Source organism: Vigna umbellata, chromosome 2, assembly GCF_029865625.1.
Source record: "Vigna umbellata cultivar VRB3 chromosome 2, Vumbellata_1.0, whole genome shotgun sequence".
In the NCBI taxonomy this organism is placed as follows: domain Eukaryota; kingdom Viridiplantae; phylum Streptophyta; class Magnoliopsida; order Fabales; family Fabaceae; genus Vigna; species Vigna umbellata.
Genome location: NC_142166.1, coordinates 20,075,133 through 20,086,971, shown reverse-complemented (window position 1 = coordinate 20,086,971; position 11,839 = coordinate 20,075,133). Strand labels below are relative to the sequence as shown.

Genomic DNA, 11,839 nt, shown 5'->3' with positions numbered 1-11,839 from the left:
TACTCTTTCCTTCTCCGGAAGTCCATCAATCACTTTCGAGAAGCTAAATGGAAAAAATTATCTATCATGGTCTGCTGCTGTTGAAATGTGGTTCCTTGGCCAAGGACATTATGACCACCTTGAGCGAGATGGAAGCCATGTTTTGAGAGTATGACATACACACTAAGATGACGTTATATCGGTTAGCAATTGCATAACCAATGTCTGGTAATGTCATCCACTTGCTCTTGTTAGCCTGTTATGAATAAAACAATTTGTTAGGAAAAACAAATGTAATAAATAAAATACATAAAACAGAAACACTTACCGTCGACTATGACTGCACCAACAAAGAGTTTCTCAGTTCTTTTAATCTATTATAGTCTCCTACTAGGCTTGCGTATTCATCACGTCATTCACTAAGTTCTTTGTACAAATCATTTCTGATAACGAGCCATGAATCTTCTCCGAGTCCCAACAACGCAGCAATACATCTATATCCATAATGACCATCAACCACAACATCAACAACGTCCACAATGAAGGGGTGAGTAGTAGAATGAAACTCGTCTATCATTGGAACTCTCCTTTTCTTCAGTGCATTTGGCTTTGGTTGTAATTTACTTCTCACAGATGAAGATTCTATGGTTGAATGAAAGACGTCCTCATGCTCAAAATATGATGGATCTCGCGTAGACCTTTCTCTTCGTTGAACTTTACTTTTTTGTGCACCCTTTGTCTTGACTTTATGTAATGGAGGGACCATTGATATCAATGTAGGACAAACAATGTCAACTAACTTCTGCTTGATGGTGACTTTACCGCCAATGTCAACCTCATTGAATCGTTCTTCTACTTGTTTCAACTCATCTTTAATGGCTAACTGGGGCTCAGTTTCATTTAATTCAACATTTGAGAAATGCAATCTTCGCCACATGATATGAAATTCACCCACAGGGATCATCCTAGGATCATACCATGCTAATTCACATGCACAGGGGACACCAAATGTACGTTTCAATACACATCCACACTTTGATGAGTCCAATCCTATCTGCTGCACTCTTTCCAATTCATCAACAATGAGATCCAATGCATAGCGAGAGACACGCCTAATAAGTTTTCTATATATGTATCCTTTAAAATGGCCATTGTGAGCAACAAACTTCTTTCAAATGACGCCTTAATCTTGTTGTGTTGTAGGATAATGACGTTATGAATACTATCCCAACAAGAACACAAATCATCCATATTATTGCCTAGAACTTTCTTCAGGCTCCAATGAGCAGATTCAACTCTGAAATAAAAAAAACCATCAACAAGTGCAAATAAATATTTATCTACAAAACAAATAAATAAAATAACATTACAACATACCTATTTGTGGTTGTGTTCCATAAATGCATTACTCTGTTCGTCCAGAACTTTACAAAGTAAGTACTGTACGGAATAATCCAAGTCTGATTCACATATTCAAACCACAAAGGCCATGAATTGCTCACGTATTGAAGATCATTCACATACTCAGCAAACAAGCTCTCATCAGCACAATCCATCACATTTTCCCATGTATCTATCAACACATCCCAAGCCTTAGTAGATTGAACTAACATTTTGCATTTAGCTTTAACATTTTTAAGGATGTGGAATCGACATAACATATGACTTAGGGAATACATTTGCAATGACATTCATCGAAATGTCAAATGTCTATGGTTGTGACTGTATTGTGATTTCATGAAGACATGAAATAATTCAAGTTTGGGGGAGTTAATAAGTATGAAAAATACATGTTTTCGAACTTATTAATTAACTCAAAGTTTGTATTTATTTATGAAATAATGTGTGTTCCTCGTTGAAAAGTTGTAATTAGAAGTAGGAAAGTGTGTAGTAAATTGTAAAGGAATTTATACATCAAAGTGGAGTGCTATCATATGTTTCACACTAAGCCAACATTAAATCGCTCAATTAAATAGAGTTTTATTCGCTTAGCGCACCAGCTTAACTCGCTGAGCGAATAAAGGACAATTAAAGATATGCTGCAGTTGAATATTCGCTTAGCGCATAAAGAATTGTGCGCTTAGCGAATTAGTTATTTTTTCAATTGGCTTTTAAAGTGAGAAATAGACAGAAAGAGCGTCAGACAAAAGTTCTGAACAAAGGAAAGAAACGAAAACATCTCAAGAACTTCCGAAGACTACTTCAAGGCATCAAGACACCATTGTTGCAAGGGATTGCTTCAAATGTGTATGTTCTAGATGTCTAGGAGTAGTTAAATTTTTCTTTCGTTGGAATTGGATGTAATGAACTCACTCTGATGTAATTTTCTTGTTCAATATATCGTTGTTCGTTCATATACTCTTTCTTTAATTTAATAACATTGTATGAAAATATAATGTTATTTGAATGTCTTTGATTACTGGAAAATAACTTTGAACATGAACATAGATAAAGCACCTTAGTGATTTGGGATCTACGGATAGACTCAATAACTTGGTCATTCTTAACATCAGACTTAATGCAAATTGTATGTTAAATTGACTAAGGGATTAATATTTTGATATATTAATTTAGAGCTAGTTCCTAAGGGATCAACTGTATGATAAAATACCAAAAAGAGTTTCTTGTGTTGTTTTGTGCATTTTGATGTCTAATTGAGTTATAAAAGGAAGAATTGTCATGTGTTGCATAAGTCCTTTGGGAGAACAATACTCTGAACTTACTCTATATTACTTGGAACGATATGATATACTTGCCAAAAAGTTAACAAGTTTTTGGCATCATTGTCGGGGACTTGTGTTCCAACACAAGGTAATTTGGGCATTTATGACTCTTTTAGACTTTGTTGTGAATTTTGTATTTTAATGTTGTTATGTATGCAGTTGCCTTTAATTTTTTTAAGACTTTCCATTGATTTAGTTTGAACTTTATGCCATTCTCGGGGTACGCCTTTGAGCTTGATGTAGCTATTGAAATTTCTAAGGGATGAGATTTCAGTAGCGGAACTAAAAAAAAATCAAACCAGATATGCAAATCACCAGGGATGGGGTTGTGTGTTTGGATTTACTGTTTTGGAACTTAAGGCAAGTTTGATGGACGTCTTACACCAAGGGATTGGGTGAGGGTTTATCGTACTTAGGTAGGCATAACAAGAGGGATCTGAGTATTCTAACTTTAGAAAATAGGTAAAGTGGAATTCTTTGCCAATTGTATGTCTCTTTTGTTTGAATTTCTTTTATGCAGTTTGCCTACAGATGTTTCTAGTTGTTGGAAGATCCTAGGGATGGAATTTCAACAGCTGAAAGGGGAGTACTAAGTGATCTTGCAACAAGAGGGATCTGAGTGAGGTTATTTAGAAAATTCATTTCAATCATTTTGCATATTGGAATTGTTGTTTGGTTGGTGTGCTCACATTTTGCAATTTTGTTTCTTCTTTTCCTTATTTCTTTGTTTGTGTTTTTTTTTTCTATTTCACTTCTTTATATGTTACTTTTAATTTTATCTTTATGTTTTAGTTTTTGTAAGAAATTGTTGAAGTTTCTGTGTTGGTAAGTTCTGTGTTTTGTTGTTAACTGTAATGTATGTTCAATATTGCAATATTCGTTAAGCATATATATATATATATATATATATAGTGCGTTAAGTGAATATATTTGTGAGTATCTGCAATGAGGTGAGTGAATTAATGAGGAAGAGAATTTATTCGCTTAACGAATTTGTGAATTGAGCAAATGTAAAAAAAAAAATCTGTAATTTTATTTGCTCAGCGCACTAGTGCGCTCAGTGAATAAACACAAATTTAAAACAAAAAAATTGTAATTTTATTCGCTCAGCGAACAACTTTGGTGCGCTCAGTCAATAAACACAAATATATAAAAAAAAAAGAAAAAAACTTTAATTTTATTCGCTTAGTGCATAGCTTCGGTGCGCTCAGCGAATAAACACACATATGAAAAAAAAAATATTCGCTCAACGAGCAGTTCGCTCTGTGAATTTCTTATTGCAACTTTGGTTCTGTTTGTCACCTTATTTGCTCAACGAGTAGTTCGCTGCAGTTTTTTGATTTTATGCATTTCTCACCATATGTTCAATGTTCTTTTGTGCTTAGCTAATTTTATGCAGATAACTTCTCCTAAGACCACCAGAGGGTTTTCTTCAAGAGTACAGCGTGTTGAGGCACAGGAAGAAAACCTTGTTTTAAACTATGATTAACATAGGTTCTCCTTTGAGTTTGCGCATCTGTCATGGCTTAAGGGCAGGCCAGACTTCAGGTGAGGGAGTGCAAGTGCCTTATATGCAGATGATGATTATGCAGGTATAGATGGAGTTATCTTCAATGTTTTGTTATGTTATTTATGTTTTGTAATATGTTTTGAACTATGTGTTAGTTGTAAAGACATGTGACTTTTTGATTTAATGGTTATGCATTGTCTTGATTAAGTTGATGTGATTCTTGAAAATGATAACACATATGACTGTGGTTGCATTGTGTTTCATATATATTTATCAGTGTGTGAGTATGAACTATGACCAGATTTGTTAAGTGTTAAGAGCATGTGTTGAAGGTGAGAAACATGATGAGTTGTCTAGATATGGAGTTGACTTTTGCATGATTGTGATTCTACATACATACACACTTGTGTGGTTAAGGATTAGAAAGGCATTGTTTGATATTGATTATACAGCTACTTGGCCAAACAGTCAACCTTAACACATCATGATACATTTGTGAACCCTTTTGAGCCTTGACATTGTTTGATATTGATTATACAACTACTTGGCCAAACAGCCAACCTTAACACATCATGATACATTTGTGAACCCTTTAGAGCCTTGAAAATTTTTTCTTTCCACCTTGAGCCTATTAGATGATATCCTACTTTACACCCTAGAAGAGAACATGTATTATGCTTTAAAAGAGGGTAAGGTTGAATTCAAGTTTGGGGAAAGAAAAATTGTTCAATAAAAAAAAATTGATCAAAAGGGTGCTTGAATTGAAAAAGAAGGTTGAATTGTGAAAGAATATAGTATGGAATGAGTGATATATATTGGGATTTGATGACTGAATTGAGAATTGAAGCATGTACTTGTGTTCTCTTCAAAAGAGGTGACTTTGAATCCAGGAAAAACCATGACAAATCTACTGTCATGTGAGGACAAACACTTAACTGGTGAGGATGTTAAATTTTGATCTGGATGTTCATATTCTATGCACAGGTGAACTTTTGGGTGATGAATGCACCATGTCATATTTGCTTGAAATCTTTAGAAATACATGTGACTTTTTCTGATGTGCAAGGTCATTTTATCAATATGTCAGATGTCTATGGTTGTGTCTGTATTGTGATTTCATGAAGACATGAAATAATTCAAGTTTGGGGAAGTTAATAAGTATGAAAAATACATGTTTTCAGACTTATTAATTAACTCAAAATTTGTATTTATTCATGAAATAATGTGTTCCTCATTGAAAAGTGGTAATTAGAAGTAGGAAAGTTTGTAGTAAGTTGTGCAGGAATTTATACATCAAAGTGGAGTGCTATCAGATGTTTCTCGCTAAGCCAACATTAAATCGCTCAGCTAAATAGAGTTTTATTCACTTAGTGCACCAACACAACTCGTTGAGCGAATAAATGACTATTAAAGATATGGTGCAGTTGAATATTCGCTTAGCGCATAAAGAGTTGTGCGCTTAGTGAATTAGTTATTTTTTCAATTGGCTTTTAAAGTGGGAAATAGACAGAAAGAACGTCAGACAAAAGTTCCGGACAAAGGAAAGAAACGAAAACATGTCAGGAACTTCCGGAGACTACTTCAAGTAATATAAAAGCATCATTGTTGCAAGAGATTGCTTCAAATGTGTACATTCTAGATGTCTAGGAGTAGTTAAATTTTTCTTTTGTTGGAATTGGATGTAATGAACTCACTCTAATGTAATTTTCCTTTTCAATATATCGTTGTTCGTTCATATGCTCTTTCTTGAATTTAATAACATTATATGAAAACATAATGTCATGTGAATGTCATTACTAGAAAGTAAATTTGAACATGAACATAGATAAAGCACCTAAGTGATTTGGGATCTAGGGATAGACTTAATAACTTGGTCATTCTTAACATCAGACTTAATGCAAATTGTATGTTAAATTGACTAAGGGATTAACATTTTGATATATTAATTTAGAACTAGTTGCTAAGGGATTAGGACTAGTATGCCTTGATGTGAATGTTTGAATGAAATAATGAAATATTGAACAGAGTTTTATATTCATATGATTCATGAAACCCAATTCCAACGAAGTTTCTTTTAAATATAAATTCCTTGCACACCAACTGTATGATAAAATACCAAAAAGAGTTTCTTGTGTTGTTTTGTGCATTTTGATGTCTAATTGAGTTATAAAAGGAAGAATTGTCATGTGTTGCACAAGTCCTTTGGGAGAATGATACTCTGAACTTACTCTATATTACTTGGAATGATTTGGTATACTTGCCAAAAAGTTAACATTTTGTTTGAGGGTTAATAAAAGTAACTTTACTCTTTGTCATATCAACCAGTAATGACTGCTCACTCATATTTAACCTGTCCGCATAAGGGTGACCAATTAAAGTTTCAGCCAACTAATTGTTGTGATGTCCACACATCACCTTCAACATCCATCCGTCCCAATCTGAACATGGTTTACCCTTAAATCTAAACGGACACTCACATTTACGAGTGTCGTATACACTAGCCACCGCATTGACTTTGTATTTTTGATATTTCCCCCTCTTTCACATCCAAGTGTGACGAACATTTTTCATCCCTGTGCACTAGTAGCTATGTCAGATCTTACTATTATCACAACAAATTCTAAATCATAAGTCATCCCTCTTACTCATTCAATTAAGTGCTCCCGTGAACAAAATATTTCATTTGTGGTAAATTTATTTGTCAAATCTCCCTCTACAGCTTCACTAATGAATGAAGAGAAATCGAATATCAAACTACAACCAATTTGAGAATCCATATGAAGATATTCATCCATTTTAAACAATAATCACCTATAAAATTATAATCAGTCTTATTAACATAATTAATAATTAATCAAACAAATATAAAAATATTAATATAAATAAATTATATATTTCGTATAATAAAACTAATAAGTAATTTTTTATATAATTATAAAATTGTTAAACAATTAAAGAATACAAAAATCATATATAAAAAATATATATTATACAAAAACATTAAATTTAAAAACTAATTATATATAACGTGCAAAATACAAAAATATAAATATAAACTAATTCTTCAAAAATACATTATTAAAATATATCAAAAACATATTAAAAAGTAATACATTAAAACATATAAATTACATTATTAAAATATCTCCAAAATTAATATAAAATAATAAACTAATAAAAACAAACCCTTAAAAAATTGTAAACTATAAACGGATTAAACATTCGTCAATGGATGTCAACATCCGTTTAAGGTAAAATAGATGTTAACATCCTTTTCACCTTAAACGGATGTTCACATTCGCTGACGGATGCTCACATTCGTTTAGAGTTTACTTACTTTTAGGGTTTGTTTTAGGGTTTTTTACGCACCTGGACAAAGTTCTCCACTACACCTTCAAGCACTACCACACCACCAAGACCGACTTCTGGCATCGTTCGATCAATTTCTTCCATTACCACCACCCTTTGCAACCTCTTCCATGCATACCATTTAATGAAATTTCATCACACTTTTCGATGTACAATGAAACAATGAGAGAAAGATAAACTTTAAAGAGAAAAAAGAGTTTGTGTTTGTCTCTGCATGAATTCATGTAGAAAGAAGACCTTTATGTGCTTGCCGCAAGAGTGGGTAGAAATTTAAAAATTTTAACTCTAAAAATAAAACTTTAAACATGAATGAGAAGGTACAAGGAGTAGATGATGGTGGTGTATAGGGAGCAAACACCCTGGTTCATCGCGAGTAACAATGTGAAATATGAGACTTAATCAGTTATTACAGTATGTAACTGTCAACTCGTAACTCTTGTGGGGCCATAGCATTTAACATAGCCGACACAAAATAAAAGTGGGAAAGACAGCACAAGGATATTTCTCTCGCACTAAAAATATATATTCACAAAGCCTGTCTTAATCTTTAGTCATTAATTAGAAGTTGAAATGTCAAAGTTAGCTTCCATTCACCTTCATTCATTTGCTGACTTCAATAATGATGAATTCTCATTTTTCCATGAAATTTCTCATGTCATATCATATAATTGGGCAACGTACAACTCGCCTTTGACTTATGACTTGTGGCAATTCCATTAATCTCATTTTTTTGATTGAGGTAATCTTCCATAACAAAATATTTTAAACCCTTCAATTATAAAAATAAAAAGAAAAATTTTGTTTTGGAAATATTGATAAACTCATATAATAATTCTTAATACAAATTAATTAATAGGAAAAAAAGTCAGCGTTAAAATTTTACCTATTTTCCTAAAATAGTTAGATCTCATACAAGTATTAAGGTTGTGTTATTTTATAAGGAATGATGGGAGACGGATGAAGTTGATGGATTTTGATTAATTTAAAGTTAGAAGTTTGAGATATTTTTTTAAAAAATTTGAAGGTGACAGTGAAACATGGATTTAGAAATAAGGTTTATAGAAGTTTGTGATAGATTTAACTACAAATTGATTTTTTTTAATAGATTGAAACTAAGATTATTAAATTGTCTTTAATGTTAAAAGTAATAAAATTATATTTGGATGAGTTAGAATTATTTTAGAATTTTTTTAATGAATAAAATTTTAAAAAAATTATTAATTGAAATAAAAAAGATATAAAACAAAATTCATTTTCACATTCTTAGAATTGGTTCCAACCATCATAGAACAGGTTCCAAGCACAACAGAACCATAATAAAACAGATTCCAAGCACAATAGACTTGATTCCCACACCTCTAGAATCGATTTCAACCACCACAAAATAGGTTCTAATTCTTTTCTCAAGCACAACGAAATAGGTTCTAACTTTGACATATGTGGTTCTCGCCATTCTTCATGATGTCATTCAAATTGTGACAGGTGTAAGACTCATGAAAAATATTTATAATAGTAAATTTTAGCATTTTATTAGTAATAATAATTTTAATGGATAGAAAAATGTAAATTTTGGATATAAAATTATAGTAATTATAGAAGGAGAGGTTCAAATTTTTGATAACTTATTTAGGATTTTTTTAAGAAAATTGAATAGAATAGTGAATAGTAAAAAGTGAATAGTGAATAGTGAATAGTAAAAAAAAAGGATAAGAATTCCTTAGCATGAAAGGAATTATAATAAGAATTCCTTAGCATGGAAGAAATTAGGATCATATTTAATCAAGTGAATGATTAAAATATTATTTTTAAATAATATTAAAATAATAAATAATATTAAAAAATTAATGAATAGTAAATTTTTTTACCTATAAATAGTCATGGGAGGGAAGGGTATTCTGCACCAAGAGAAGAGGAATCAAGTGAGAGCTTGAGAAATAGAGAAGAAAGAGTTAGAGAGAAATTTTTAGTTGCAAGAAGAGTAGAGGTTCTGAAGAGTTTTCGGGGAAACAAATTCGGAGCAGGAGATTAAGTCTGGAATAGAGGTAGGGGAGCTAACCTTTCTATGTTTTTATATTATGATTTAGTATTGTTTTATTACTATTCATATCTTGAAATTCTGTGTGAATACTGTTAATGCTTACTGTATATCTATCTATGTTGAAATTCGGTGTAAATATTATATGCTGTTGTTTTGAATCTGTAAATAAGAAATTTGTTAAAAACTAGTTGAGGAACACTTTGGCTAAGGAAAGACTTGGTACTTAAGTTGTCCATTGTGATGCACCTCTCTTTCCTGGAAGTCTACTCGATAAGTTTTTAACTTAAATCCTATTGAACAGATTTTGTACTATTAAATTATTATGTAATATATCTTGTTGGAATATATTTAGTTTGTATGATTTATGAAATGATTGGATTTTATTAGATTTGAATTTATGTATCTGAACATGATTGTGAATTATAATGATGTGATTTATGTGAAAAGTATGTGAATGTATGAGATATGTTAGATTCATTGTGATAATATGATGGTATATGGTTATTCGTGTCTTGGGTTAAGTTTCAAAGTGACAGTATGATTCATGAACGTAATTCCATGATCCTCAAGGAGAGGATACATGGTGGTGATGTGGGGGTGTATAGAATGATTACATGGTAGCTCAGTTTTGGGGGTCATCCTGAAACTCCAGTGGTCTTTCTTCTCATGTAGAGAGGATTGAACCATATGGTGAGGAGTAGCAGGAGGTCCTAGTCTTGGGTGCTTCCATATGATCCAAGGTGAGTGATGACGGATTAACCTTGTGACTGTGGTAGGGCGGTAGTGCCCAAGTTTCATAAGGCGGTAGTGCCGGGCGGTAGTGCCCAAGTTTCATAAAGCCACCACGAGTGCAAGACCCGTCATAGCTCGGTAATCATTCTAGTCCGGACGAGTCGGGTTATAAAGTAACAAGTCTTGTGATGTCAATTTACCATGTGTATCAAAGTAATGGATGAATATGTATGATGTGATTGTTGTATGATGGTATGAGTATGTATGACATAATTATTATATGAGGTTTGCATGCATGTTTCATAAATGATTGGTTGCATATTAGCTCACCCTACTTGTTTGTGTTTGTGTTTGGGTATGTGCGATGATCGTATAATTCGTTATACGGGAGCAGATGGCAAGGAGGATACGTTGGAAACAACACTTGATGGGGAAGACAATGTTGCAGATTAGATTCGCTAGCTTTTATTAGTTAGCTTTGATGAACTTTTGTACGTTTAAAGCTTTAAATTCTATGTAATTTCTAGGGAGAAACCCTAATACTCTAAGTTTTCAATTACATGTTATTCTAAGGATGATTGTAATCCTTAAATTACTCTTGACTGCTTTCTTATATTAATAAATGATGATGTCTTTATTATATATGCTTTATATATAATTGGGATGTCACAACAGGAAAAAAGTACTAAATTAACTCTTAAATAAATATCTTCATTGAAGAAAGATGACAAATTAACATCAATCTCGCAATTCTCCTCTTTCCGTTACCTCCTAATCTCTACAAAAGATCATAAACCCCTCACATCACTGCTTCCTATTTTCTTTACATAGTAATTCTATGAAAAAAAACACAACGTAACATTCCTAAAGATATATTTATTTTTGTAATAAAATTTACAATATTAAAAATACTTTTAATACATTACATTATAATTATAATTCCTAATTTTTCTAATTTTTATAAGATTATCACATCGTAATTTATGTTATTCTTTACTTGTTTGAGCACCCCCAATATAACGAGCAACCCAAAACCGCCAATAAAGTCATCTTGGTGGAATTAAAAAAAGGATTGGACTCGACCAAGGAAAGATAGTCACAAGACGTGTTAGAAGTATTATGGGCATATAGGTTTACTCCCCAGTCCCAAAGAAACACCGTCCAGCTTGGTATATGACATTGATCCATGATTCTTGTAGAGAATGGAGAACCATCTTTGCAGTGACAAAAGAATGACGAAGAGCGCAATCAAAATTGTCTTGGTAGTAACTCGGACATGCTAGTCAAAAAATGAGAAAAGACCCAAATTATGAAACAACTACAAAGCAAATGACGATCAAAAGATACAACTCTAAGTTATAACCCAGAAGGTTTAGAATGAGTGACCTAGTATGACGAATGGGTGACTAATTATAATCCTAAATGTACTATTTCGTTAATAGTCTTTTTTTTCTAAGGAGGTTTTTAGTCTAAAAGGTTTTAATAAGG

General features: G+C 32.2%; 1 protein-coding gene across 1 annotated transcript; it reads right to left on the bottom strand.

The window, feature by feature from the left end:
- Positions 1–391: 391 nt before the first annotated feature.
- Positions 392–1,592, bottom strand: LOC148203573 (uncharacterized). Its single transcript, XM_088107660.1, has 3 exons — positions 1,357–1,592; positions 1,203–1,276; positions 392–1,116 (listed from the first exon to the last, which is right to left on the bottom strand). The coding sequence occupies exons 1-3, from the start codon at positions 1,590–1,592 to the stop codon at positions 392–394; spliced, it is 1,035 nt and encodes a 344-aa protein (XP_087963786.1).
- Positions 1,593–11,839: the final 10,247 nt, after the last annotated feature.

What these genes read in the sequence shown, in the direction of transcription:
- LOC148203573 (XM_088107660.1), bottom strand. Translation starts at nt 1,592, where the DNA reads ATGTTAGTTCAATCTACTAAGGCTTGGGATGTGTTGATAGATACATGG. An exon ending in TGGAACACAACCACAAATAG is followed by an intron (nt 1,277 to 1,356) that starts GTATGTTGTAAT and finishes TTTTTATTTCAG; the next exon opens with AGTTGAATCTGCTCATTGGA. An exon ending in TTTGTGTTCTTGTTGGGATA is followed by an intron (nt 1,117 to 1,202) that starts GTATTCATAACG and finishes GCCATTTTAAAG; the next exon opens with GATACATATATAGAAAACTT.